Source organism: Polyodon spathula, chromosome 1 (genome assembly GCF_017654505.1).
Source record: "Polyodon spathula isolate WHYD16114869_AA chromosome 1, ASM1765450v1, whole genome shotgun sequence".
NCBI classification, from domain to species: domain Eukaryota; kingdom Metazoa; phylum Chordata; class Actinopteri; order Acipenseriformes; family Polyodontidae; genus Polyodon; species Polyodon spathula.
This window is the reverse complement of record NC_054534.1, coordinates 48,158,502-48,185,410: the sequence shown is the minus strand read 5'-3', so window position 1 is coordinate 48,185,410 and position 26,909 is coordinate 48,158,502. Positions and strand designations below refer to the sequence as shown.

General features: G+C 39.6%; 1 protein-coding gene across 1 annotated transcript in view; it reads right to left on the bottom strand.

Moving 5' to 3' along the window:
* Positions 1-26,909, bottom strand: part of LOC121320707 (FERM and PDZ domain-containing protein 1) — a 195,530-nt gene that overhangs the window by 78,884 nt on the left and 89,737 nt on the right. The window contains exons 5-6 of the mRNA XM_041259320.1: positions 17,941-17,986; positions 17,305-17,409 (exon numbers count right to left, since the gene is read on the bottom strand). Of these exons, the coding sequence (XP_041115254.1) occupies positions 17,305-17,409; positions 17,941-17,986 (151 nt within the window). The remainder of the gene's footprint in view (positions 1-17,304; positions 17,410-17,940; positions 17,987-26,909) is intronic.

The following is a 26,909-nucleotide window of genomic DNA, read 5'->3' as shown; positions in this document are numbered from 1 at the left end:
ACTTACTGCAGCAGATGAGAGACACATCATGCTTACTTCCCTTCGCAATCGGAAGATGTCCAGCAATGCCATTTGTTTGTTCGCCGAATGGCTGGAGAGCGGTACACGAATGAGTGTCTGCAGGCATCAGTGACACATGGTGGAGGTTCCTTGCAAGTTTGGGGCTGCATTTCTGCAAAAGGAGTTGGGGATTTGGTCAGAATTAATGGTCTCCTCAATGCTGAGAAGTACAGGCAGATACTTATCCATCATGCAATACCATCAGGGAGGCATCTGATTGGCCCCAAATTTATTCTGCAACATGACAACGACCAAAGGCATACAACGAAAGTCATTAAGAACTATCTTTAGCGTAAAGAAGAACAAGGAGTCCTGGAAGTGATGATATCGCCCCCACAGAGCATTGATCTCAACATCATCGAGTCTGTTTGGGATTACATGAAGAGACAGAAGCAACTGAGACTGCCTAAATCCACAGAAGAACTGTGGTTAGTTCTCTACGATGTTTGGGCCAACCTACCTGCCGAGTTCCTTCAAAAACTGTGTGCAAGTGTACCTAGAAGAATTGATGCTGTTTTGAAGGCAAAGGGTGGTCACACCAAATATTGATTTGATGTAGATTTTTCTTCTGTTCACTCACTTTGCATTTTGTTAATTGATAAATCTAAACTATTAACATGTCTATTTTTGAAAGCATTCTTACTTTACAACATTTTTTCACACCTGCCTAAAACTTTTGCACAGTACTGTATGTTTATTTTTTACCAGTAAGTTTGAACACTAAGTTTCATCATTGTATTAATTTTTGAAAATAGTCGGACTGACTGACACAAATAAAATTTGTAAACCGGATTCATTCTCCTGCATCTTTTTGAGATCTTGTATAATTTATAACACAAAACAGACCTCAAAACCACTCAGGGATGCTACATTTGACATTGTCTTTATCCAACGTAATGTGGCCAAATAAATGAAGTTTAAACTAGCACTAGCTTTTGCTTTAAAACATTTTCTGCCCATTTAAGCAAATTAGAAAAACAGTAAGGATAACAAGCTGCACTGTTTTTAAAACCTTTAAATCCGTTAACGTGCTCTGCAGTCCTGCAGTACCTACATCACTTTCAAACACCATTTCCATTACTTCACACCAATTTAAATCAATTATTAATACTGACTATTATTATTAAGCTTCTAAACACACACTTACTATTGTATTTATAATCAAGGGGCATATTTGATAAGGTATATTTGCAAAAAATAAAAAAAATAAATAACTGCACTCTTACCATAAACTTTTGAATATCTATACAGGGCTCAGATTGGCGGGAAGAGTGAACGTTAAACCAGCCAAGCATTGTCTCCTCGAATGACATTGAAAAGCGTCTAAATCCTGTTTCAGAAGTTCACTGAAAATGATTGGAAAAATCTAAAGAAAAAACTTCAGAAACATTCATAATCTGGCACCACAAACTGTTCTGAAAGGTGACATTTGCTCAAACAGTCAAAAGAAATATTCTGACTGTAGCGTCATATGCAAATGATGTGCATATATGATTTAGTAGGCCCCTGTACTTGGGAGGAGCCTCAGTTACACATCATTAAATTCTTCCACAATGTGTTTGACTGTGCATCTTTATATAGTACTTATAATTTTTGCAGGAATACATAGAGTAGAATTTCAGAATTATGAACACCTTGGGAATGGAGGTTGTTCTTAAGTCAGAAATGTAGGTAACTGTGAAAATTAGTTTTCAGTGGTTTTTATAAATGTGCACATCTGCTATTTACAGCCTTAACGTTGTGAATAATACAAGGATATGGCACAGTAATGCGATGCTCATATTGTTATGGTTTAAAGGGCTTTCATATCGTACTATGCTAAATTTAACATACTATTCATATTGTAACTGTAGCAAAAACACAGATGTTAATTGTCCAGGAAAGCCTGGGTTAATGTAGTGTTAGTGTTCATTTTATTTTAAACAAAATGCATTCCTGCAGCTTGCTCAGTCATTCAGACTTATTCGGAAAAAAAAATACTTTGTTTAAAACTAAAATGTTCCCAGTAAAATTGTCTGTACTTGCTTTGAAATCTGCCTCACCTCTGTCTGGACACATTTGTTGATACAGTAATTTTGCCCTCTCCAAGACCAGCATGGTGCTTAAGGAGTGCTTTATCATAATCATCATCCTCATCCTCATCATCATCTTCAGCTTTCTGTTTTTATTGCTCTGCTGTCTTTTGTCTCCTTAGCAAATTATTGGGATGTTTTTCTTGGTCTTTTATAATATCAATGACAATTTCCCAATACCATATTCCCATTACTGAGGATGATACCACTGTTTTAAAACATATTTTACATGTTTCCTTTCAACTGAAAGTGTAACACGATTGCATTTCCAAGTTCTTACCATTTCAATTGGTTAACCTTGCACTTTTTAAAACTGGATTCTAGTTATATTGTAGCTAAAAGTAGGGTATTTGGTTGAGCCATCAGATAGTCAGTTTTGTGTTCGTTTATTTATTTATTTTTTTTTTAAGAAAATCTGGTGTTCTGTCTTTGTTAACCCTTTGTGGTCCTATGTCAGATCACATTATTGAGGAGTCTGGTGATAAAATGAGTGATCAGGAGAGGATTTATCAGTATGCACATCTGTAAAGAGGTATGTCCTTTTGTGAGTCAGTGCCTTTTAAACCTGTTTCACTCTGAAAAAAAAAACATTTAAAAAGTGCATTTAAAATAAACAGCACGTGCAAAAATAAATTGGACCTGACGCGTCTGACAAGCTGAATAAATGGACCGCAAAGAGTTAATATAATATATGTAAGTATTGAAGAATCTCTTCTACTTTACACAACGTAAATGAAAACTTGTCATATGATTTTTTAAGGTATATGTGAAATTCCTTAAAACACTATAATATATATAATAATATATATATATATATATATATATATATATATATATATAATATATATATATATATATATATTTTTAGAACTAATTATTATTTTACAATATGTTATTTTCTGTAAAAAAATTGAACTGAGAAGCCTGGTGTGGTGTTTGAGATCAGGCATGTAAGAGGGGCCTCTGCTTGCATGAGGGATGGATGAATCTCAGAGATAACAGATTCAAAAGGAATGTTTTTTAGGCTTGGAAATCTGCCACAATTACATAGGTATAGGAAAGAGAGGACATAAATGACATCATTATAAGGGTGTGTTTTGGAATCTATAAAACTAAAGTGAATGCACTGTCCGGGGCGCAGTTCTCAATTTCACTGTAGCCTGGAGTGTCGCAACTGTGTTCATTCAAATTATTCTATTCTGAGCTATACCAATAAACATACACTTGACACTGATGATATTGTTTATCAGTTTCATATTTCCTACAACTTTATTCTGAAAAAAAAACCATATTATAGTATCTGGGAAACCCATATAGAGGTGTTCTGTCTTGGTTATATGAAGGCAGGTGCCAATATGTTACACTATCATTAGAAAGATAACATTGCTTGCAATATAAATACTGAGAAAAATGTATGCTACAAAAATATAGCCACTTTTACATACCGTGCGCTATATAACAATATACCAGATGTTCTCAAAAAGGAAGGAAATTATTAGCAAAAACTTTGTTAATTCATCAATTAGGATTGATATCAAAACAACAAAAGTGGTCAATGCAATGTTTATTAATATATGTGACTTATTAGTACAAGAAGACGTATGCATTTGTGTTACAAGCAGCGGAAGGGGCAAGGCAACACAAGCAACCACAGACATCATCAGTTAAGATGAACAACATACAACTCTTTGCAGATAACACAAGAGACACCCATTATCATGGTCCACTAGGTGTATGAGGTCCACTGCATACCATGGTGGGGGCGGAGCCGCTGCATGTATATCTGGACACTGCTTAGGCAGGTATAGTAAGAGACAGGTGCATAATGGTAGGAGTAGCACCAAAAACACAATGTGCCTATATTAATGCCACTGCCATGGTCAGTGTCTAGTGTGGCATTTACATGCCTGATGTGATGTGTTTGTTGGGTGGGGTGTGGGGCACTGCATGCAGGGCAACATGAGGAGAAGTGGATATGTCTGGTAGATCATGAGACACAGGTGCATGACAGGGGGACTGCCAACAATGCTGTAATATGGACCTATGAGATGTCCTACCATAACAGCCTGTTATGTGGAACTGCAGATGGTGAATGGTATAACACAGCCTTTTGCAGGGTAGGAAGTGTTGGGCTGGCACTCACACTGATAGTAACATGGAAAGGGGGAGGGGAACACTTCAAAATCAGGTCAGGGGTGGAAAACCCTAACATCGCATTTCCCTACTTTTGATGTTTTAATATCAACCCCAACTGATGCATTAACAATGTTTTTTGCAAAGAATATATAAATAGATACAGTGCCTATAAATAGTCTACACCCCTTGTACTTTTTTCACATTTTGTTGTGTCAATGTGTCACGAAGACAGCTGTAGTGGGTGACGTCAGACCAGAAACAGGAACCAGGAAATAAACAACAGAGAGGTGGAGTTGGGTGGAGCTGAGCGATTGGTTTCACTCAGCATTTAATAATGAACAGACAGAAAATAAAAGGTTGTAAAAACAAACAAAACACAGGACACTGCACTTTCGCCAAAATAAAGAGACAAACAAAACGGACTGCACAGACAAACACGGTGAGCTGATATTTTAACTATTACTTTGATTATTACCTCCGTCTCCAATCCCAATCTCCACTCACCGAACACATAACCCAGAGTGAGTGAAAACATGCTGCTTTTATGCAGCTGTACTGAGACTCGGTTGCTATTCAATTGGAGTCGTGGTACAACTGCACGTGAATTAATAAAGTGCAATTCCCTGTGCTCGCATATTATTACATTTTACCTGCACGTGAAGCACTGAGCAATCCTCGTGCCTAAATACAAATATACATTTTAAATAACTTGTGTTCCACAGACCCATTTATATCCCGTGTACCAATGACTATACACCAACATTAACACGCTACACGTAACATATAACACTGAAATACACATAGAGGTGGGCAACATTGCCACACAGTGCCTCAGAGTTTCATGCATTTAAATGAGAATTTTTTTCCACTTATCTACACACCATACTCCACACTGTTAAGGGGAAAAAAGTTTTTATTAAGAAAAAAAATTATATACTAAAAATACAAAACTGAAAGATAATTGGATAAGTCTTCACCCCCCTGAATTAATACTTAGTGGAAGTACCTTTGGCAACAATTACAGCCGTGAGTCTGTTGGGATAGGTCTCTACCAACTTTGCACACCTAGATTTGGCAATATTTGACCATTCTTCTTTACAAAACTGTTCAGGGCTCTGACTGGGCCACTCGAGGACATTTACCTTTTTGTTCCTTAGCCACTCCAGTGTAGCTTTGGCTGTGTGCTTTGGGTCGTTGTCATGCTGAAAGGTGAACTTCTGTCCCAGTTTCACCTTTCTTGCAGAGGGCAGCAGGTTTTCCTCAAGGACTCTGTACTTTGCTCCATTCATTTTCCCTTCTATCCTGACAAGCGCCCCAGTCTCTGCTGATGAGAAACATCCCCATAACATGATGATGCCACCACCATGCTTCACAGTAGGGATGGTGTTCTTTGTGTGATGCGTAGTGTTGGGTTTGCGCCAAACATAACGCTTTGCATTTAGGCCAAAAAGTTTCATTTTAGTTTTGTCAGACCACAAAACGGTTTTTGCCACATGGCTACAGACTCTCCTGAGTGGTTTTTTGCATACTTCAAACGGAATTCAAGGTGGGGTTTCTTGAGTAATGGCTTCCTTCTTGCCACTCTACCATACAGCCAGATTTGTGGAGTGCCTGGGATATTGTTGTCACATGTACACTTTGACCAGTCTTGGCCATAAAAGCCTGTAGCTCTTGCAAAGTTGCCATTGGCCACTTGGTAGCTTCTCTGATCAGTCTCCTTCTTGCTTGGTCATCCAGTTTGGAGGGGTGGCCTGATCTAGGCAGGGTCTTGGTGGTGCCATACACCTTCCACTTCTTAATAATCATCTTGACCGTGCTCCAAGGGATATTCAAGGCCTTTGATATTGTTTTAGACAGATCCCCTGATCTGTGCCTTTCAACAACTTTGTCCTGGAGTTCTTTTGAAAGTGCCTTGGTGCTCATGGGTGAGTCTTTGCTTTGAAATGCACTACACAGCAGAGGGAACCTACAGGAACTGCTGAATTTATCTTGAAATCATGTGAATCACTACAATTTAACACAGGTGGAGGCCACTTAACTTGGTGTGTGATTTTGAAATCGATTAGTTACACCTGAGGTAATTTAGGATTGTATTACAAGGTGGGTGGACACTTATCCCACCAAGCTATTTCAGTTTTTATTTTGAATAAATTTTCTAGAAATTTCTAGAGCATTTTTTTCACTTGGAAGTTGGGGGTTAGGATGTGTAGGATGCATTTTAATTCCAGGCTATAAGGCAACAAAAGATGAACATTTTGAAAGGGGTGTAGACTTTCTTTAGGCACTGTATATATGTGTGTGTGAAGATAAATGACCGCAGATACTTAACCTGCTGTTGGTCAATATTTTTGCATAGTCCATGTTTTTGTCCAGTCTAGATTAATTTAGCCTAGATAATTAAGCTATTATACATGGTCATTATAGAGGAAATGTCCTGCAGGACTCAGATTGCCCACGTCTGGTACTGAGGGCCATATCGTATCAGCAACTCATAATTTCTTTAAATAGTGTTTCGTCTCAGTGGGGCTAAAGAACATGAAGGGGGAAGGGAAGGGAAGAGGATATCAGCACTATGCAACATGTCAAGAAAAGGTGGCAAAGGAAATTCAGTTCACAGTTTGTATAGCAACAGACAACACCTGACATGGAACAACGACTTAGGACATCAGAAAACAATGAGACTTACTAACCAAGACAGACAAGGGGTTTGATGTCAGGATAGGATGACAAGAATATGTATCATGTTGCCCACTGAACTCTACTGTTTCAAAAATACAAATATTCATAATCATTTTTTATTTTAGGGCCAATATGTTAGTCTTCTTGATGTTGTCAGTCCAAGCAGAGGTGACTCCATACCATATAAAGTAATCAAGAAGCAACTGACTTTCAAAAGGCATTGGAGGGAGGTAATGCTTGCTTCTTTTGTGATTGATAACTTCTTCTACCCATTAGTTATGCCAAGGAGTCTTGGAATTTGCTGATGATGTTAATGATGCATATGTTGCAACATCAACAATGAACAGTAAGCAATTTTACAAAAGTATACTCCTGTGGAGCATTATTATTGTCTTAGTTAAGAATCTTTCAGTACAAAATGAATCACTTTCCTGACAAACTGCAAAATTAGATTACACTAAAATTAGAATAGTAATAATTTCACTGTAGTTAGCACTTAATCTTGTGTCTGGTCACAATTTTGAACAAGCTACTAGTGTAATCATTAATCCAGCTTAACTTGCAGATATCTAGCCAGAGAAAAAATAATAGTGTTGGGGGAGTGTGATAGAGAGAGAAAGGATCGATGCTGTAAATCTCCCTCCCGATTAGGGTAAGGGGGAAGGTAAGCTGCCTCCTAGAGCTGCCACCTCTGTGGTAGGTGGAAACCGGAAGGTAAACATATTAGGAGGGGCGCGTAGCTGCAAGTACTCAGGATGATTCCATTGCAGTCAGCTGCGGGGCAGCCCTCTATTAGGGAAACCATGGCAACGCGGTGACTGCGGGGAGGAGTTTGCTGGGTACAAAGGGGAGCAGCTACGTCAAAACCTCCGCTTACGCTGATAATGAAAATAAACGGCCGGAGCCTGTATTGCTTTGTTTTTTTAGATTATGTGTGTTTTGTGTTGCAGAGGCGGAGCGAGCCGCGGACCGATAAAACACAGAGCACGTCCCTGCACTGCACTGCACTGCACTGCACAGCACAGCACAGCACAGCACAGCACAGCACCGCACCGCACCGCACCGCACCACGCTTCTCAGCACCAAGCACTGCGTGCACGGAGAACGTGGGGACGGACAAAGTCCTGTTTTTTTTTACTTTTTATTTAACTAAGAAGAGCGGTGCATACCCCCCAATGCCATTGCTGGTAAAGGGGTGGACTTATTTGTGGTGTTTTGTTATTATTTTTGTTATTATAACTATAACCATTAAAACAAGCACTGTTTTGGGAGAAAGACTGTGTGGACCTGCTTCATTCACTGCACCTGACCACAGGGAGGAATCTCAAAAGGGCAGAAATTACAAACCTGTCATCTGCTTGATTAATTCTTATCAATTCCTAGTATGGATAATAAAAATAAAACAGATTGCTTTAACCCTGCTAAACCGAATGAAAAAAAAGTAGTGTCTTTCAATATGCCTCAGGTGAGTTTTTGATAATCTGTGTGTATGAAATTATTTGATATATACAGTACTGTGCAAAAGTTTTAGGCAGGTGTGAAAAAATGCTGTAAAGTAAGAATGCTTTCAAAAATAGACATGTTAATAGTTTGTATTTATCAATTAACAAAATGCAAAGTGAGTGAACAGAAGAAAAATCTACATCAAATCAATATTTGGTGTGACCACCCTCAGCATCAATTCTTCTAAGTACACTTGCACACAGTTTTTGAAGGAACTCGGCAGGTAGGTAGGACCAAACATCTTGGAGAACTAACCACAGTTCTTCTGTGGATTTAGGCAGCCTCAGTTGCTTCTCTCTCTTCATATAATCCCAGACAGACTCGATGATGTTGAGATCAGGGCTCTGTGGGGGCCATACCATCATTCCAGGACTCCTTGTTCTTCTTTACGCTAAAGATAGTTCTTAATGACTTTTGCTGTATGTTTGAAGACGTTGTCATGCTGCAGAATAAATTTGGGGCAAACCAGGTGCCTCCCTGATGGTATTGCATGATGGATAAGTATCTGCCTGTACTTCTCAGCATTGAGGAGACCATTAATTCTGACCAAATCCCCAACTCCATTTGCAGAAATGCAGCCCCAAACTTGCAAGGAATCTCCACCATGCGTCACTGTTGCCTGCAGACACTCATTCGTGTACCGCTCTCCAGCCCTTCGGCGAACAAACTGCCTTCTGCTACAGCCAAATATTTCAAATTTTGACTCATCAGTCCAGAGCACCTGCTGCCATTTTTCTGCACCCCAGTTCCTGTGTTTTCGTGCATAGTTGAGTCGCTTGGCCTTGTTTCCACGTAGGAGGTATGGCATTTTGGCCGCAAGTCTTCCATGAAGGCCAGTTCTGACCAGACTTCTCCGGACAGTAGATGGGTGTACCAGGGTCCCACTGGTTTCTGCCAATTCTGAGCTGATGGCATTGCTGGACATCTTCCGATTGTGAAGGAAAGTAAGCATGGTGTTTCTTTCATTTGCTGCATAAATTTTCCTGGCCGACCACTGCGTCTATGGTCCTCAACGTTGCCCGTTTCTTTGTGCTTCTTCAGAAGAGCTTGGACAGCACATCTGGAAACCCCTGTCTGCCTTAAAATTTCTGCCTGGGAGAGACCTTGCTGATGCAGTATAACTACCTTGTGTCTTGTTGCTGTGCTCAGTCTTGCCATGGTGTAAGACTTTTGACAGTAAACTGTCTTCAGCAACCTCACCTTGTTAGCTGAGTTTGGTTGTTCCTCACCCAGTTTTATTCCTCCTACACAGCTGTTTCTGTTTCAGTTAATGATTGTGTTTCAACCTACATATTGAATTGATGATCATTAGCACCTGTTTGGTATAATTGTTTAATCATACACCTGACTATATGCCTACAAAATCCCTGACTTTGTGCAAGTGTACCTAGAAGAATTGATGCTGTTTTGAAGGCAAAGGGAGGTCACACCAAATATGGATTTGATTTAGATTTTTCTTCTGTTCACTCACTTTGCATTTAGTTAATTGATAAATATAATCTATTAACATGTCTATTTTTGAAAGCATTCTTACTTTACAGCATTTTTTCACACCTGCCTAAAACTGTTGCACAGTACTGTATATATATACAGTGTCTTGCAAAAGTATTCAGACCCCTGACCAATTCTCTCATATTACTGAATTACAAATGGTACATTGAAATTTCGTTCTGTTTGATATTTTATTTTTAAACACTGAAAAAAACACTCAGAATCAATTATTGCAAGGTGACATTGGTTTTATGTTGGGAAATATTTTTACAAAAAATAAAAAACTGAAATATCTTGCTTGCATGAGAGTGACCCAGCTGTGGGAAAAGGTTTTGTGGTCAGATGAGACCAAGATAGAGCTTTTTGGCCAAAACTCAAAGCGCTATGTGTGGCGCAAACCTAACACTGCCCATGCCTCAAGACACACCATCGCTACATGGAGGTATGGTGGTGGCAGTATCATGCTGTGGGGATGCTTCTCATCAGCAGGGACTGGGCATCTTGTTACAGTTGAAGGAAGAATGGATGGAGCAAAATACAGGAAAATACTGCAAGTGAATCTGCTTCAGAAATTCACCTTTCAGCAGGACAATGATCCCAAGCACAAGGCCAAAGCAACACTGGAGTGGCTCAAGAACAAAAAGGTGAATGTCCTACAGTGGCCTAGTCAAAGTCCTGATCTTAATCCCATTGAGAATCTGTGGCACTATTTGAAAATTGCGGTCCACAAGCGTCATCCAACCAACCTGAACAACATGGAGCAAATCTGCCAAAAAGGATGGGCCAAAATCACTCCGACACTGTATGCAAAGCTGGTACATACTTACCCCAAAAGACTTAAAGCTGTTATTGCAGCTAAAGGTGGCTCTACCAAATATTAATGTGTGGAGGTTGAATACTTAAGATATTTCAGTTTTTTATTTTTCTTACAAATATTTCCCAACATAAAACCAATGTCACCTCACAATAATTGATAATGAGTTTCAGTGTTTAAAAATAAAATATCAAACAGAATGAAATTTCAATGTACCATTTGTAATTCAGTAATATGAGAGAATTGGTCAGGGGTCTGAATATATATATACACACACACATACAGCTATGGCCAAAAGTGTTGCATCACCCTATAGAATTAATAAATGTTGCTTCATAAAGTCAAATGAAACCTGCTTAATAATGCTACCTTAACATATTGAATTACATACCACTTTGCAGGGCCAGATTAACCTATACGCAAATTACGCTATAGCCAAGGACGTAGGTTTGGTTTGAATATTGGTGCGGACACAATTTTTTAGTGGGGGAGGAGGGTCGCGGTCGCTAGGGGGGGAAGAAATTTTTTAGGAGACAGCTGTTAAATGGTCACTTCTGGTGGCTTGAAATGAATGCTGGACATGAATCACGGACAATTTGATTGACATGAAGTTGGCTGATGTACACTCAAAACACAATGAAAGAGTGGCCCTCCTGGAAGTTGGTTTGACATCCCTGCTATAGAATTACTAATAACCTGAATTATAACTTTGGAGCATGCTGGTTTGCCCCACCAGTATACCGTTTCGGTGGCATTCTAAACTAACAAAACCTCTGTCCATTAACCTCAGTGGATGTTATATAATGCACTTGCTAATGCTTTTGTACTTTACTGTCTGGAACTAAAGATTTTATTATGTCTATGATCCATATTGAATCATTTTGTGTTATATGTTCCCACGGATGTTTGAATGCCAAATTAAAATGATAATTATCAACAGTGAGATTTAATTATTAGCCTCATGCCCAGCTATGATCAGCAAACAAAAAAGCCTACAGAAAGTGCTCACATAAGTTATCTAACTCAATTCGAAGATGCTTATTATTGTTATTGACTGTACTGAAAAAATGCGTAAATTGAAAATAAAGTAAAAGTTCGGAAATATCATTTTGCAAGTAACAGGTTCCTACGATGCTGTGTACAGTGTACTCACCTATTTCAAACTTTGCATATGATTCCTATCAAATTATCTTTATGCTGGGCTTCTTTGTATCTGATTATCTCATAGGGAGCCCAAAGCAACCCATGAACACATATGAATGATCTATAGTGTATGAACTATCCATAAGAGTCCAGAAAAAGTCCAGAGCTGTATTAGTGGATAACCGTAGGACTGAATAAAAACAATAGAAGCTATGTAATAATCGCAGACAGGTGGACTCACTGATGACGTTTTTCACATTTTAATGAATTATAAAGTGCAATGCCAATCACATTGAATATAAATGCTTTTTTAAAAAAAATGCAATTCTCAAGTTTGCAAAACATAAAAGTACCTCATTTTGGTTTGAAACTGGAAAATGAGTGGTTACCATGCACAGGCATGATGGAAAATACTGTACAGTGACTGCATCTGTATTTGTCACCTTTTTTATTTTTTGTGCAAACTCCATGGCCGAAAATATATTTAAAAAAAATAAAACTATCAGTTCTTCTCAGTGCTGTGAAAGAGCAGGCTGGAAAAATGTCGAGCAACTACCCCGGTCCGCTGCCCTGCTCCTTATACAATAGGCTCACTCCTCTCCCCGCTCCCCTCGCACTCTCTGTCCCCATATGCCAATAACACTATTCGGCAAAATATGCATAGGGCCCCCAGAATATGGGTTAGCATAGAGCCCCTAGAATATGGGTTAGCATAGGGCCCGTAGAATAGGGGTTAGCTTAGAGCCCCCAGAATATGGGTTAGCGTAGAGCCCCTAGAATATGGGTTAGCGTAGAGCCCCTAGAATATGGGTTAGCGTAGAGCCCCTAGAATATGGGTTAGCATAGAGCCCCTAGAATATGGGTTAGCGTAGAGCCCCTAGAATATGGGTTAGCGTAGAGCCCCTAGAATATGGGTTAGCATAGAGCCCCTAGAATATGGGTTAGCGTAGAGCCCCTAGAATATGGGTTAGCATAGAGCCCCTAGAATATGGGTTAGCACAAGAGCCCCATGTCTTTTAAATCTGGCCCTGCCAAATGGCTTCTGGTAGACTTTTGCACTGAATACATCATAAATAAAATATCTAAATTATGGTCTGGATGCTAGGGGACACACAATATAAATTTTTCTTCCTCCACTGTTTGTCCGTTCAATACAGGCTGTCATCTCTTGGGGAAAGGAGCCTCCTACTCTATCGGTACGTCACTAAATGACATGGCAAAATTTGAAAATGTTTTATCTCTGACATGGCAAAATTTGAAAATGTTTTATCTCCGCCCCGAGTGTGGCCTCTGGCTGCTCCTGCACGCTGCCTTCACACTGCAGTTAAACGAGGCAGTCTTCTCAGCGACAGCGAGTGGAAGCGACAGCGAGTGGGAGAAGTACAGGCGTGGAAAAGTACAGAGAAGTTTAGAAGCAGTTTGAAAGCAGGCTGACAGCTGCAGAAAAAACTAAACTTAAAAAAAAAAAAAACCCTCAACATGGTCTTCAAGCCAGTAATCTGTGACACCTGCTTGATGTGGGAAATCCGAGAAAACCCAGTGGAGCTAAACAAAGTGTGCGTAAAGTGCAGCGCGATCCAGGATTTGCATAAACTAGTAAGTATGCTAGAAATGGAGCTGGAAGAAGTGAGACAGCAACAGGATCTTGAGGAACTGGCACACCCACAATTCATGGAAGTCTGCATCACCCCTAACAGACTGAAAGCCACCAGGGAGATAGAAGGTCAGAACAGCTGGGTTCAGGTAGGCAGAAGCAGGGAAAAAAAGAAACTTCGTCAAACACAACCACCAGAAATCAAAACAACCAACAAATTTGAGTCACTTCAGAATTTTGATGAGCAGAGCCAAAAACAAGAGAATGAAAGGAACAACATCCAGGACCCCATTGACAGTGGTGACCAGACAGCAAAAAGAAGGGAGGTCATGATTGTTGGGGACTCCATATTGAGAAACATAGCAAGTTCAATTTGCAGTTTGGACCCCCTTACTACAACAGTGTGCTGCCTTCCGGGAGCCTCGGTCAAGCACATCACTGAGAACGTGGACAGGCTCCTAGAATGAACAGGAGATGACCCGGTAGTAGTCGTCCACATCGGTACAAACAACATTGGAAGAGACAGACCAAAATCCCTGCAAAACAAATTCAGAGAGCTAGGAAGGAAATTAAAAGAGAAAACCAAAACTGTGGTATTTTCTGGTATACTACCGGCACCTTGCAAAGGACCATATGGACAGCTGGAAATAATTAATCAAAACACATGGCTGAAGATGTGGTGCACACGGGAAGGCTTCACCTATCTTGATCATTGGACCACATTCTACAATGAGGACTATCTGTATAGACGGGATGGACTGCACTTAAATAACAAGGGAACCAGTCTACTTGGAGAAAAGATCCTCGAGCAGGTTCAGAAGCATTTAAACTAGAAAGGAAGGGGGGAGAAATCAACAAAAAAACAGAAGGGAGACCGCATCAAAACAAGAACAACAACTCAGGTAAGACAACCATTAAATGTATTTATCTAAATGCTAGAAGTATCAGAAACAAAATTCTAGAACTTGAAGCTACTGCACTAACAGGTAACTATGATGTGATAGGTGTTACAGAAACGTGGTTGTCTGAGAGTGATGGGGACGAATATAATATTTGTGGGTATACACTGTATAGGAAAGACAGGCAGGACAGAAGAGGAGGAGGGGTAGTGCTATACATAAGAAACAGTCTTGAAGCCCAGGTGTTAAACCTGGACAAAGAAAATAAAACCGAATCAATATGGGTCAGAATAACGGACAAAAATTCAAAGGGCATAATAATAGGAGCATGCTATAGACCGTCAGACGGTGAGCACAATAATCTGTTATACAATGACATTAGAAATGCGTGTAGCAAAGGCGAAGCCATACTAATGGGGGATTTCAACTTCCCCCAAATAAAATGGGAAAACCCGATGGGTAGCACGAAGGATGAAATTGAAATGGTGGAAATGACAAATGACTGCTTCCTAACACAATTTGTCAAGGCACCGACTAGAGGGGAGGCATGCCTTGATTTAGTCTTTTCAAATAACGAAGACAGAATAACTAAAACAGAGGTCAGAGAACCACTGGCAAACTCAGACCACAACATGGTCTCATTTGAAGTGTTTTTTAAAACCCCAAAAGTAATGACTAAAGCTAAGGTTTACAATTTTAGAAAAGCAAACTATGAAGGTATGAAACAGAGACTAACAGAAGTAGATTGGAGTAAAATAGAGAAAACACCCACAGAAGAAGGATGGTTGTTCTTCAAAAATGTAGTACTAGAGGCGCAAAACAATTACATCCCTAAAGTAGACAAATCTAAATGTAAAACTAAATTGCCAAAATGGTTTAATAGATCAATTAAAAAAAATATTCAGCGAAAAAAGGCACTTTACAGAGCATTAAAAAAGGACCAAAAAGAAAGTACGCAGAAAGAGTACACAGAACTGAAACGCAAGTCAAAAAGGAAGTTAGAAAGGCCAAGAGAGAAATAGAAATGAACATTAAAACCAATTCCAAAATGTTTTTTCCAATATTACAACAGCAAGCGAACATTCAAAGAGGAGATTAAATGTTTAAGAATACAAATGGCAAAATGGTAGATGAAGAAAAAAAAATAGCAAATATATTAAATGATTACTTTTCACAAGTTTTTACAAAGGAAGATACTGACAACATGCCCCACATGTCATCCAGTTCCTATCCAGTTTTAAATAACTTTAGCATAACTGAGGCAGAAGTGTTAAAGGGACTAGGAGCTCTTAAAATAAACAAATCCCCTGGGCCGGATGAGATCCTCCCAATAGTACTCAAAGAAATGAAAGAAGTAATTTACAAACCGCTAACCAAGATCATGCAGCAGTCTCTTGACACAGGGGTGGTACCGACAGACTGGAAAATTGCAAACGTAATACCGATCCACAAAAAGGGAAACAAAACTGAACCAGGTAACTACAGACCAGTAAGCCTGACTTCTATTATATGCAAACTTATGGAAACTATAATAAGATCCAAAATGGAAAATTACCTATATGGTAACAGGGTCCTGGGAGACAGTCAACATGGTTTTAGGAAAGGGAGATCGTGCCTAACTAACTTGCTTGATTTTTTTGAGGATGCAACATCGATAATGGATAATTGCAAAGCATATGACATGGTTTATTTAGATTTCCAGAAAGCTTTTGACAAAGTCCCGCACAAAAGATTAATTCTCAAACTGAACGCAGTTGGGATTCAAGGAAACACATGTACATGGATTAGGGAGTGGTTAACATGTAGAAAACAGAAAGTACTGATTAGAGGAAAAACCTCAGAATGGAGTGTGGTAACCAGTGGTGTACCACAGGGATCAGTATTAGGTCCTCTGCTATTCCTAATCTACATTAATGATTTAGATTCTGGTATAGTAAGCAAACTTGTTAAATTTGCAGACGACACAAAAGTAGGAGGAGTGACAAACACTGTTGCAGCAGCAAAAGGTCATTCAAAATGATCTAGACAAGATTCAGAACTGGGCAGACACATGGCAAATGACATTTAATAGAGAAAAGTGTAAGGTACTGCATGCAGGAAATAAAAATGTACATTATAAATATCATATGGGAGATACTGAAATTGGAAAAGGAATCTATGAAAAAGACCTAGGAGTTTTTGTTGACTCAGAAATGTCTTCATCTAGACAATGTGGGGAAGCTATAAAAAAGGCTAACAAGATGCTCGGATACATTGTGAAAAGTGTTGAATTTAAATCAAGGGAAGTAATGTTAAAACTGTACAATGCACTTGTAAGACCTCATCTTGAATATTGTGTGCAGTTCTGGTCACCTCGCTATAAAAAAGATATTGCTGCTCTAGAAAGAGTGCAAAGAAGAGCGACCAGAATTATTCCGGGCTTAAAAGGCATGTCATATGCAGACAGGCTAAAAAAATTGAATCTGTTCAGTCTTGAACAAAGAAGACTACGTGGCGACCTAAAAGCATTCAAAATTCTAAAAGGTATTGACAGTGTCGACCCAAGGGACTTTTTCAGCCTGAAAAAAGAAACAAGGACCAGGGGTCACAAATGGAGATTAGACAAAGGGGCATTCAGAACAGAAAATAGGAGGCACTTTTTTACACAGAGAATTGTGAGGGTCTGGAATCAACTCCCCAGTAATGTTGTGAAGCTGACACCCTGGGATCCTTCAAGAAGCTGCTTGATGAGATTCTGGGATCAATAAGCTACTAACAACCAAACGAGCAAGATGGGCCGAATGGCCTCCTCTCGTTTGTAAACTTTCTTATGTTCTTATGTTCTTATTCATTCGGTGTGAACGCCCCTTTAGAACACCTGATTAAATCACTGAATATACAGAAATGAAGAGAAGGATCCGGAATCAAACAAACCTGTGCATGTCCATTGACTATCACCTCCTCTGCAAAGCGTACTTTAAAAGGGTTCGACTTCAGCTTGGCTCGCTTCTCAGCAGTGATAAAGGATGACTTCGGTCCCTTTATAAAATGATATATAAAAAAAAAAACATCAGATAGTATTACTATTATCACTAATATCAGCAATGTTATAAATTCACTGTTGTAAACACCGCTAGTGGGGAAAACATTGAAGTTTGTTCATATCGGGGATGACAAGAAAGAGTGTTCATATCATTGTAACATAGGTCTTAAATGACAAGAGGCTATCACAAGAAAGGAGGAGTTCTACTACATTATCTTTTTAACCAGGTGCAAGCAGACAAATGCTTAACATATAATATAATTCTAACTGGTTTTAATGAACTAAAAAACAAAAACTAACAAGTATTCCAATAATATACACCCCCCATCAGACTTTCAAAAATATAAGTTTAATATACAATTTGGACATTTTGACAATCAATAACTTCTGCAAAAGGATGTTCTTATTGCCCCGATCGCAGATAGAATCTATGTACCCCAAGATTATGATATGTATTCTTAGCGGGATGATGATGTAATTATTGAATGCACATCCATTGTCTTGTTTATTAAATTGAGCATACTTACTGAAGTGTAGCGAAGTACAGTGACTGCAATTGATTCTTTTGATTCCCTGAAACATACACATAGAAAGGATATAGTTAGTTTTATTTATTTTTGCCTGAGATGTCTTCTGATAATGATGCTAAGAAAGCAATGCAATGCAGTTTGTGTAATGTGTTCACTGTGATTAGCCATGTCGAGTTTATGAAGAACTTTACATGTAAAAAGTGTAATTCCCACCAGGAACTTCTAGCTAAAGTAGCTGCTTTAGAAGAACATACAGCTACTGTATATTAAGGGACATTTTAAAGTTGGAGAAATTCATAGAGGACAGCTTCAATGCTTCTAGACTGGTATGGTGTGTTTCTTTCAGTCAGATTGAGATGGTGGGTTTTCCTGGCCCCTCTGTTTCTATCCTGGAAGCCGGGGCTCAACCCTCACCTCTTGAAGAAATGTTGGAGCATAGGACTTCTTCTCCTCTTTCTCCACGCTGTGATAATCAAGACTGGGTTACTGTGAAAAGGGGAGCTAAGCTAAAGACTGCCCCTCTTGTCCCTAATCTTGACATTAGGAACATATTTGATGCTCTTATGCTACGGGAAGAAGTTCTGTTAGTAGGGGACTCTATTAAATATGTTGAAAGAACCTTCACCGATACAAAGAAAGTAAATGTGAAATGTTTCCCAGGGGTCAGAGTTTGTGTTGTTCTATCAATTACGTAATTTGATAGAACAACACAAACAGGCTTTTACAGTGGTTTTACATTGCAGCACCAATAATACGTGGTTGAGAGACTCTGAGATCCTCAAGAAAGATTTTAAAATACTAGTTCAAAAGTCAAAAGAGTATGACAAGAGAACTATCATTTCAGGCCCCTTACCTGCTGTGGGTAGAGGATGTGAAACTTTTGAAACTTTTACACCAGATTGTTTTCATTAAATAACTGGTTAAAAGTTTGGTGCACTGTGGAGAGCATTGGTTTTATTGACAGCCTGCAACACCTTCTGGAAGACCCTCTTGGTTGTTTGGTGGGGGGGGGGGGGGGGGGGGGGGGGGGGGGGGGGGGGGGGGGGGGGGGGGGGGGGGGGGGGGGCTAAACCTCATATTATACTCATATTATAATGAGTATAACTGTAAACAAATAAATGCTGATGAATTTTCTTCATTTGAGTATCTAACTTTAATATTAACTAGCCACCCACTAATTCTTATTGTAAGCATTTATTGACCACAAAAACCTTGTCAGCTTTTTCTGTCAGAATTTGTGGAATACTTGTCTATATTATCTACTAATTATGATAGGATTATTATTCTTGGCGATTTTAATGTCAATGTCTTCTTTAGCAAATATCAAATGTGGTGTCCCTCAGGGTTCTATCCTTGGTCCAATTTTATTCTCTTTATACATGCTACCTCTAGGCCAGATTATTGTTAAACATGGTGCAAATTTTCACTGTTATGCAGATGATACACAGTTATACATCTCAGTGAAACCAGGTAATATTACGTCAACATCAGTGCTTCTGGAGTGTTTTACTGACATAGTTTGTTTCTACTGCCTCAGGAATATTGCCAGAATGAGATCTTTTCTTTTCTGTCTATTTCTGATGCAGAGAAAGTAATCCATGCCTTTATTTCTTCGAGACTGGACTACTGTAATGATCTGTTTGTTGGACTTAGATGCCAACCCATATCATGACTACAGCTTGTGCAAAATGCAACTGCAAGGGTCGTCCCCAATACAACAAAGAGAGCTCATATAACTCCAGTTCTGGCTTCTTTGCACTGGCTCCCAGTTATATGTAGAATTGATTTTAAAATCATTTTGCTTACCTTTAACTACAAAAGATTTAGAAGTGAGCAGTTTTTTGAGATTTACGATTATACTGTAAATACAGTATAATTGTAAATCTCGAAAAACTACTCACTTCTAAATCTTTTGTAGTCATTTTTGTATTACTTTAGTATAAATACATGTTAATTTGGATTCATATGTTGTTTTTTTCTGACTTTATGTGAACGAAAAGACACACATTTGCCTGTTTTCCCATTGGAAATAGTGATATTTTGAAATATCACTGTCCTGGTCACAAAAGCAAAGTTTGTGGGGAATAATAGCCATTTTTTATACTTTTGAGGCATAAGCAATTAGGAAATAACACTTACTACCCAGGAACAAAAATTGTGTTACATAGTGTTATCAAAGACTTTTATTCTGTCAACAATTCATTTGATAACTATAACTGACACATTTATACTTAGAAAAAAAAAGAAAAAACATGCACTTAGCTAGACTATATATTTGCATTTTGTTGTCCTTGTTTTGGACTACAGACTGATTGCAGATGTGATGAGTTTAGTTTGACATATCTTTTGCTCTGTGATTGTTGTTGTCTTTCTAATGGTTTTGATGATCTGGGACTAGAGCTTGGTTATATGACAAGATGTTGGTTAAGGACCAGCAGCTGACTGATCTGTAAAGAAAACTTGGCTGGTAGCACGTCACAGACAGAGCCTCTGGCTCTCTTTTGTAAACACACGCATGTACCGAGAAGCCGGTGACGTGATGCTGCCCTGTTACATACTGTAAAAATGTTTTTATTCTTTTTAGAAAAATTGTCTTTCTACACACTTTTAAATAGGGTCCTTACTGTTTTACCAATTGCCTTCAATGTTTTTTTTTTAAATTAAGGAGAAACTTTGCACTTTTTTACAGAAATGTAACACTGTAAAGCATGGTTTACATTTTGAAACAGGAATACAGTGCCTGATTCATATATGGTTCATATAGAAAAGCCTTTACTTCATACACTTGCAACAGGAATAAAAAAAAAACAGAATACTTGGACCATAAACAACCTTACAAAAGAATAACTACATTAAAAATCACTTGAGAAATATTATGTTTTGGGTACAATATTCTAAGTGATGTTGGATAAAAAGATCTACATGACTTGCATTTGAAGTTAATAGAAACACTTTAACTGTCACTTGTTTGGGGAGCTTAAGTCTCAGATTCATTTGTGTGTTTTGCAGTTTATTTAATTTAAAATACTATTACATACATATGAAATTAAATACAGCAAGCATACAATGTCACAACCCATGTAAAAACAACATAAGAGCAACCACAAGGCAGATTCAAGTGATCAAATGACAGTACTTTTCTTCCAGTATTGTTTTTGTAATACTTCGTACTGCATTGTAAGGGACCACAATAAATAATAAATCTGCAAATTATATTAAACCTTAACTATTGTAGGTAGTTTTAAAGGCCAAATATTGGGGCTGTGGTACTAAACTCAGATCCCCCCGCCCCCCTCCCCCAGCCATTTTCTGGGACCTGGCAGTAGCATTTCAGTTTGGGATTATTAGCTATAGTGTGTCAATATACTTAAGGTGACCAGCCATCCAACACTGGTCCCAGTGTCCCCAGAACCTTTCTTGGGATGCTCATTTTGTCCCACTTTTTTACCCAGAGCATTGTCGGGCAGGTAACAGAATGTTGTATTTTCATGTAGGCTGCCATATTACTATCATATCTAACTACAGTGCGCTCCATTTATAAATCATTGATATAAGAATCAACCGCATATAGCGATCAAAACTACTGGGACAAAATCATTCCTATACTAACCAAGGTAAAATAATCCGCTTGTAAGAATCAAGCAATCCACTTATTAGAAGCAATTGACATATACAGCTGTCACAAGGACGGCCAAAGTGGGTGACGACAGACCAGAAACAGGAACTGACTCTGCACACAGCTGTTGAAATGGTGAAGGCGCTGATGCACCATTTAATAATGAACAGGCAGAAAATAAAAGGTGTGCAACAATACAAAAACAGGACACGGCACATGAGGCCAAAATAAATAGAAAAACAAAACGAATACACTGACAAAACACAGAGTGGACGAACGCTACACCAAAACAATTGAGACTTAGAACTACGCTTATCTCTTGCTTTCTTTTTCTCTCTCTCTCCCCCGTTCTCCACTCCCGAACACACAACCCCGCGTATATGACAACATGTTCCTTTTATGCAGCTGTACCGAGACTCAACTGGTAATCAATCATTCAATTGGAGTCTCGATACAACTGCATGTGAATTAATCAAGTGCAATTCCCCGTGCTCATATATTACTACATTTTACTTGCACGTGAAGTGCTCTGCAATCCTCATGCCTAAATACACATATACATTTTAAACACTCGTGTTACACAGACCCGTTTATATCCCGTGTACCAATGTCTATACATCAACATTTAAACACACCACACGCAACACATAACAGATAATATACACAGGGGCGGGCACTTTGTCACAACAGCCAATAAAGCTATTTTTGAATTTGAATTTGACCACATCGCGTGATTAGGCACGTTCGCAGCGTGGATTGTACAATGATGCAAGAAACACTGCATTGTTTGTAATCAAACTTGACTGCGCCAATGCATTGTGCAATAATGTTTTTTGTGTTCTCTGCTAGTGTAAATGTGTTTCAGTAAGGTGAATACATGTTCATTGAATACAGTACAGCATACTGAGTACGAATACTGAGTACAGCAGTGTTATTGTGTGATATGCATGTAGAGGGAGGGGGATTGCAGCGCGGTGAGGAGGGGGGGTGGGGGGTTGTGGATCTTTGCATCTCTGCTTAGTGAAAAACTGTTCACAAAACTGTTTTTTGAGATTTGCACTGCAACTGAAAATAAGTAAGCCACAGATGCTTAAATGCAGTGGTAGTCCTGACAGTAAAATACTGTGCTGTAATGTCATTTTAATTCAAAGGCCATTACACGTAACACTGCAGGGCAGTTAAACTAGACACCCTCACGAGACGATCGTTTCTCAAGAACACTGTAGTAAAATAGGATTCTGCATTATGCATATATATATATATATATATATATATATATATATATATATATATACATACATATATATAGTGCCTATAGAAAGTCTACACCCCCTTTAACTTTTTTTCACATTTTGTTGTGTCAGTGCCTCAGAGTTTTATGCATTTAAATGAGGATTTTTTCCACTTATCTACACACCATACTACACACTGTTAAGGGGAAAAAAGTTTTGATTTAGAAAAATATTATTATATTAAAAATACAAAACTGAAAGATCATGATTGGATAAGTCTCCACCCCCCCTTAGTTAATACTTGGTGGAAGCACCATTGGCAGCAATTACAGTTGTGAGTGTGTTGGGATAGGGCTCTACCAGTTTTGCACACCTAGATTTGGCAATATTTGAACATTCTTCTTCTTCTTTAGAAAACTGTTCAAGCTCTGTCAAGTTCCTTGGGGAGCATTGATGAACAGCAATCTTCAAGTCATACCACAAATTTTTGATTAGATTTAGGTCGGGCCACTCAAGGACATTTATCTTTTTGTTCCTTAGCCACTCCATTGTAGCTTTGGCTGTGTGCTTTGGGTTGTTGTAATGCTGAAAGGTGAACTTCTGTCCCAGTTTCAGCTTTCTTGCAGAGGGCAGCAGGTTTTCCTCAAGGACTTCTCTGTACTTTGCTCCATTCGTTTTCCCTTCTAGCCTGACAAGTTCCCCAGTCCCTGCTGTTGAGAAACATCCCCATAACATGATGCTGCCACCACCAAGCTTCACAGTAGGGATGGTGTTCTTTGGTTGATGTGCTGTGTTGGTTTTGCACCAAACATAACGCTTTGCATTTAGGCCAACAAGTTCAATTTTACACTGAATAAAAATATAAACGCAACATGTAAAGTGTTGGTCCCATGTTTAATGAGCTGAAATAAAAGATCCCAGAAATTTTCCATACGCACAAAAAGCTTATTTCTCTCAAATTTTGTGCACAAATTTGTTTACATCCCTGTTAATGTGCATTTCTCCTCTGCCAAGATAATCCATCCACCTGACAGGTGTGGCATATCTAGAAGCTGATTAAACAGCATGATCATTACACAGGTGCACCTTGTGCTGGGGACAATAAAAAGCCACTCTATAACATGCAGTTATGTCACACAACACAATGCCACAGATGTCTCACGTTTGAGGGAGTGTGCAATTGCAATTCTGACTTCAGGAATGTCCACCAGAGCTGTTGCCAGAGAATTGAATGTTCATTTCTCTACCATAAGCCGCCTCCAATATCGTTTTAGAGAATTTGGCAGTACGTCCAACCGGCCTCACAACCACAGACCACGTTTAACCACGCCAGCCCAGGACCTCCACGTCCGGCTTCTTCACCTGTGGGATCGTCTGAGACCAGCCACTCGGACAGCTGATGAAATTGTGGGTTTGCACAACCGAAGAATTTCTGCACAAACTGTCAGAAACCGTCTCAGGGAAGCTTATCTACGTGCTCATCGTCCTCACCAGGGTCTTGACCTGACTGCAGTTCGGCGTTGTAACCGACTTCAGTGGGCAAATGCTCACCTTCGATGGCCACTGGCACTCTGGAGAAGTGTGCTGTTCACAGATTAATCTGGGTTTCAACTCTCTCTGTACTGGGTAGAAGGCAGACAGCGTGTATGGTGTCGTGTGGGAGAGCAGTTTGCTGATGTCAACGTTGTGAACAGAGTGCCCCATGGTGGCGGTGGGGTTATGGTATGGGCAGGCATAAGCTACGGACAACGAACACAATTGAATTTTATCGATGGCAATTTAAATGCACAGAGATACCGTGACGACATCCTGAGGCCCATTGTCGTGCCACTCATCCGCCGCCATCACCTCATGTTTCAGCATGATCATGCACGACCCCCTGTCGCAAGGATCTTTACACAATTCCTGGAAGCTGAAAATGTCCCAGTTCTTCCATGGCCTGCATACTCACCAGACATGTCACCCATTGCACACATTTGGGATGCTCTGGATCGACGTGTACAACAGCGTGTTCCAGTTCCCACCAATATCCAGCAACTTCGCAGAGCCATTGAAGAGGAGTGGGACAACATTCCACAGGCCACAATCAACAGCTTGATCAACTCTATGTGAAGGAGATGTATTGCGCTGCATGAGGCAAATGGTGGACACACCAGATACTGACTGGTTGTGTGATCCACGCCCCTACCTTTTTTTAAGGTATCTGTGACCAACAGATGCATATCTGTACTCCCAGTCATGTGAAATCCATAGATTAGGGCCTAATGAATTTATTTCAATTGACTGATTTCCTTATATGAACTGTAACTCAGTAAAATCTTTGAAATTGTTGCATGTTGCGTTTATATTTTTGTTCAGTATAGTTTTGTCAGACCACAACTTTTTTCCATATGGCTACAGAATCTCCTGAGTGTTTTTTTTGTATACGTCAAATGGGATTCAAGGTGTGGTTCCTTGAGTAATGTCTTCCTTCTTGCCACCCTACCATACAGGCCAGATTTGTGGAGTGTTTGGGATATTGTTGTCACATGCACACTTTGACCAGTCTTGGCCATAAAAGCCTGTAACTCTTGTAAAGTTGCCATTGGCCTCTTGGTAGCTTCTCTGATCAGTCTCTTTCTTGCTCGGTCATCCAGTTTGGAGGGATGACCTGATCTAGGCAGGGTCTTGGTGGTGCCAAGCAGAACCCCAGTAGCAAGTAACTAGGGCTAAAAAATTGAAGGAGAAACTCACCTCTCTGAAGCCACCCTTAATACTCTAGTTCCAAAGTCAGGGCTTACGGATCCACAACATTCAGTCTGCAGAACCTTGTAAAGTTATGAGGAGCAGCCTACACTGCTGCATTGCAAATGTCCTTGACAGATGCACCCTGGAATAAAGCCTGAAAAGTTGCCATGTCCCTCAAGGAATGGACAGTGAGCTTTCTGTAGGGGGCAAGTTGGTCAGCTTATAGGCAGTCCTGCATGTCTGCTATCCATTTGGACAGCCTCTGCTAGACAGGGCTTGACCATGGGACTTTGTCCAAGAGCAGACAACACATCGTCTGGACTGCCTTCAACTTTTTGTCCTGTCAGCAAAACATGCCAGGGTCCACTCTGGGTAGAGCTTATGAGCTGCAGCTCCCTGTCAGACTGGAAGGAGACTGAAGGAAGGAAGCCTCCAATTCCACACACTGGTTGACATGGAATGCTGAGATAGTGTTCGGCAAAAGGTAGGATTGGTACGGAGAGTAACCCTTGTCCTGGCCTCTGTAAAAATGAAGCAGGCTCTCACTAAGGAGAAACCCTGCATCTCACTCACCCACTTTGCGAAAGTGATAGCATGAAAATAGTTGCTTGAGGGATAATATTTCAGCTCAGCTGAATGCATGGGCGCAAATGGAGGCTTTAACCCTTTGCAGTCCATTTATTCAGCGCTTGTCAGACACGTCAGGTCCAATTTATTTTCACACATGCTGTTTATTTTAGTAAAAACAGGTTTAAAAGGCACTGAATCGCAAAAGGACACTCAGTACTGCATCTCTAGCCAAGCCATCCACTGTATTTTTCACATACCTCTTTATAGATGTGCATACTGATAAATCCTCTCCTGATCACGCGTTTTATCACCAAACTCCTCAATAATGCGATCCAAGTCATTATTTTATTACTGTAACATCTCAAAAAGCTCTGCAAATGTTTGTGATATTCTTTGAGCGCTGGATGCGGAAGCAGCTGTCTCCTTTGTTTATGTCCGTGTTATCTCTGTGGTGCATGGGGCTATCGGATATGACATTTTTCGGCTTCATTCGGCTCCTATCGGTCTCACTGGGCCATTGAAAGGTTTTCTCTGCTTTTTCCGGAGAAAACACGACTAGAGACCTGTCCTTTATGTCTTTTTGATGACGTTGGACTGGAAAGGGAAAATTGTAATGTCGGACCTGGTCCGACATAGGACGCAAAGGGTTGAGAGTGCACTGAGCACCACGTTTAACCTCAGTGAGAAACAATGTCATTCATAGGTGGCAGAAGCCTTTGAACCCCTTTCTGCGCTAGGAAGCTAAGCAATTTTGACATGGTAAGCTGAATGGCTGCCAGATAGACCTTTAATGTAGAGGGGAATTCCTCTCTGGTCCTGCA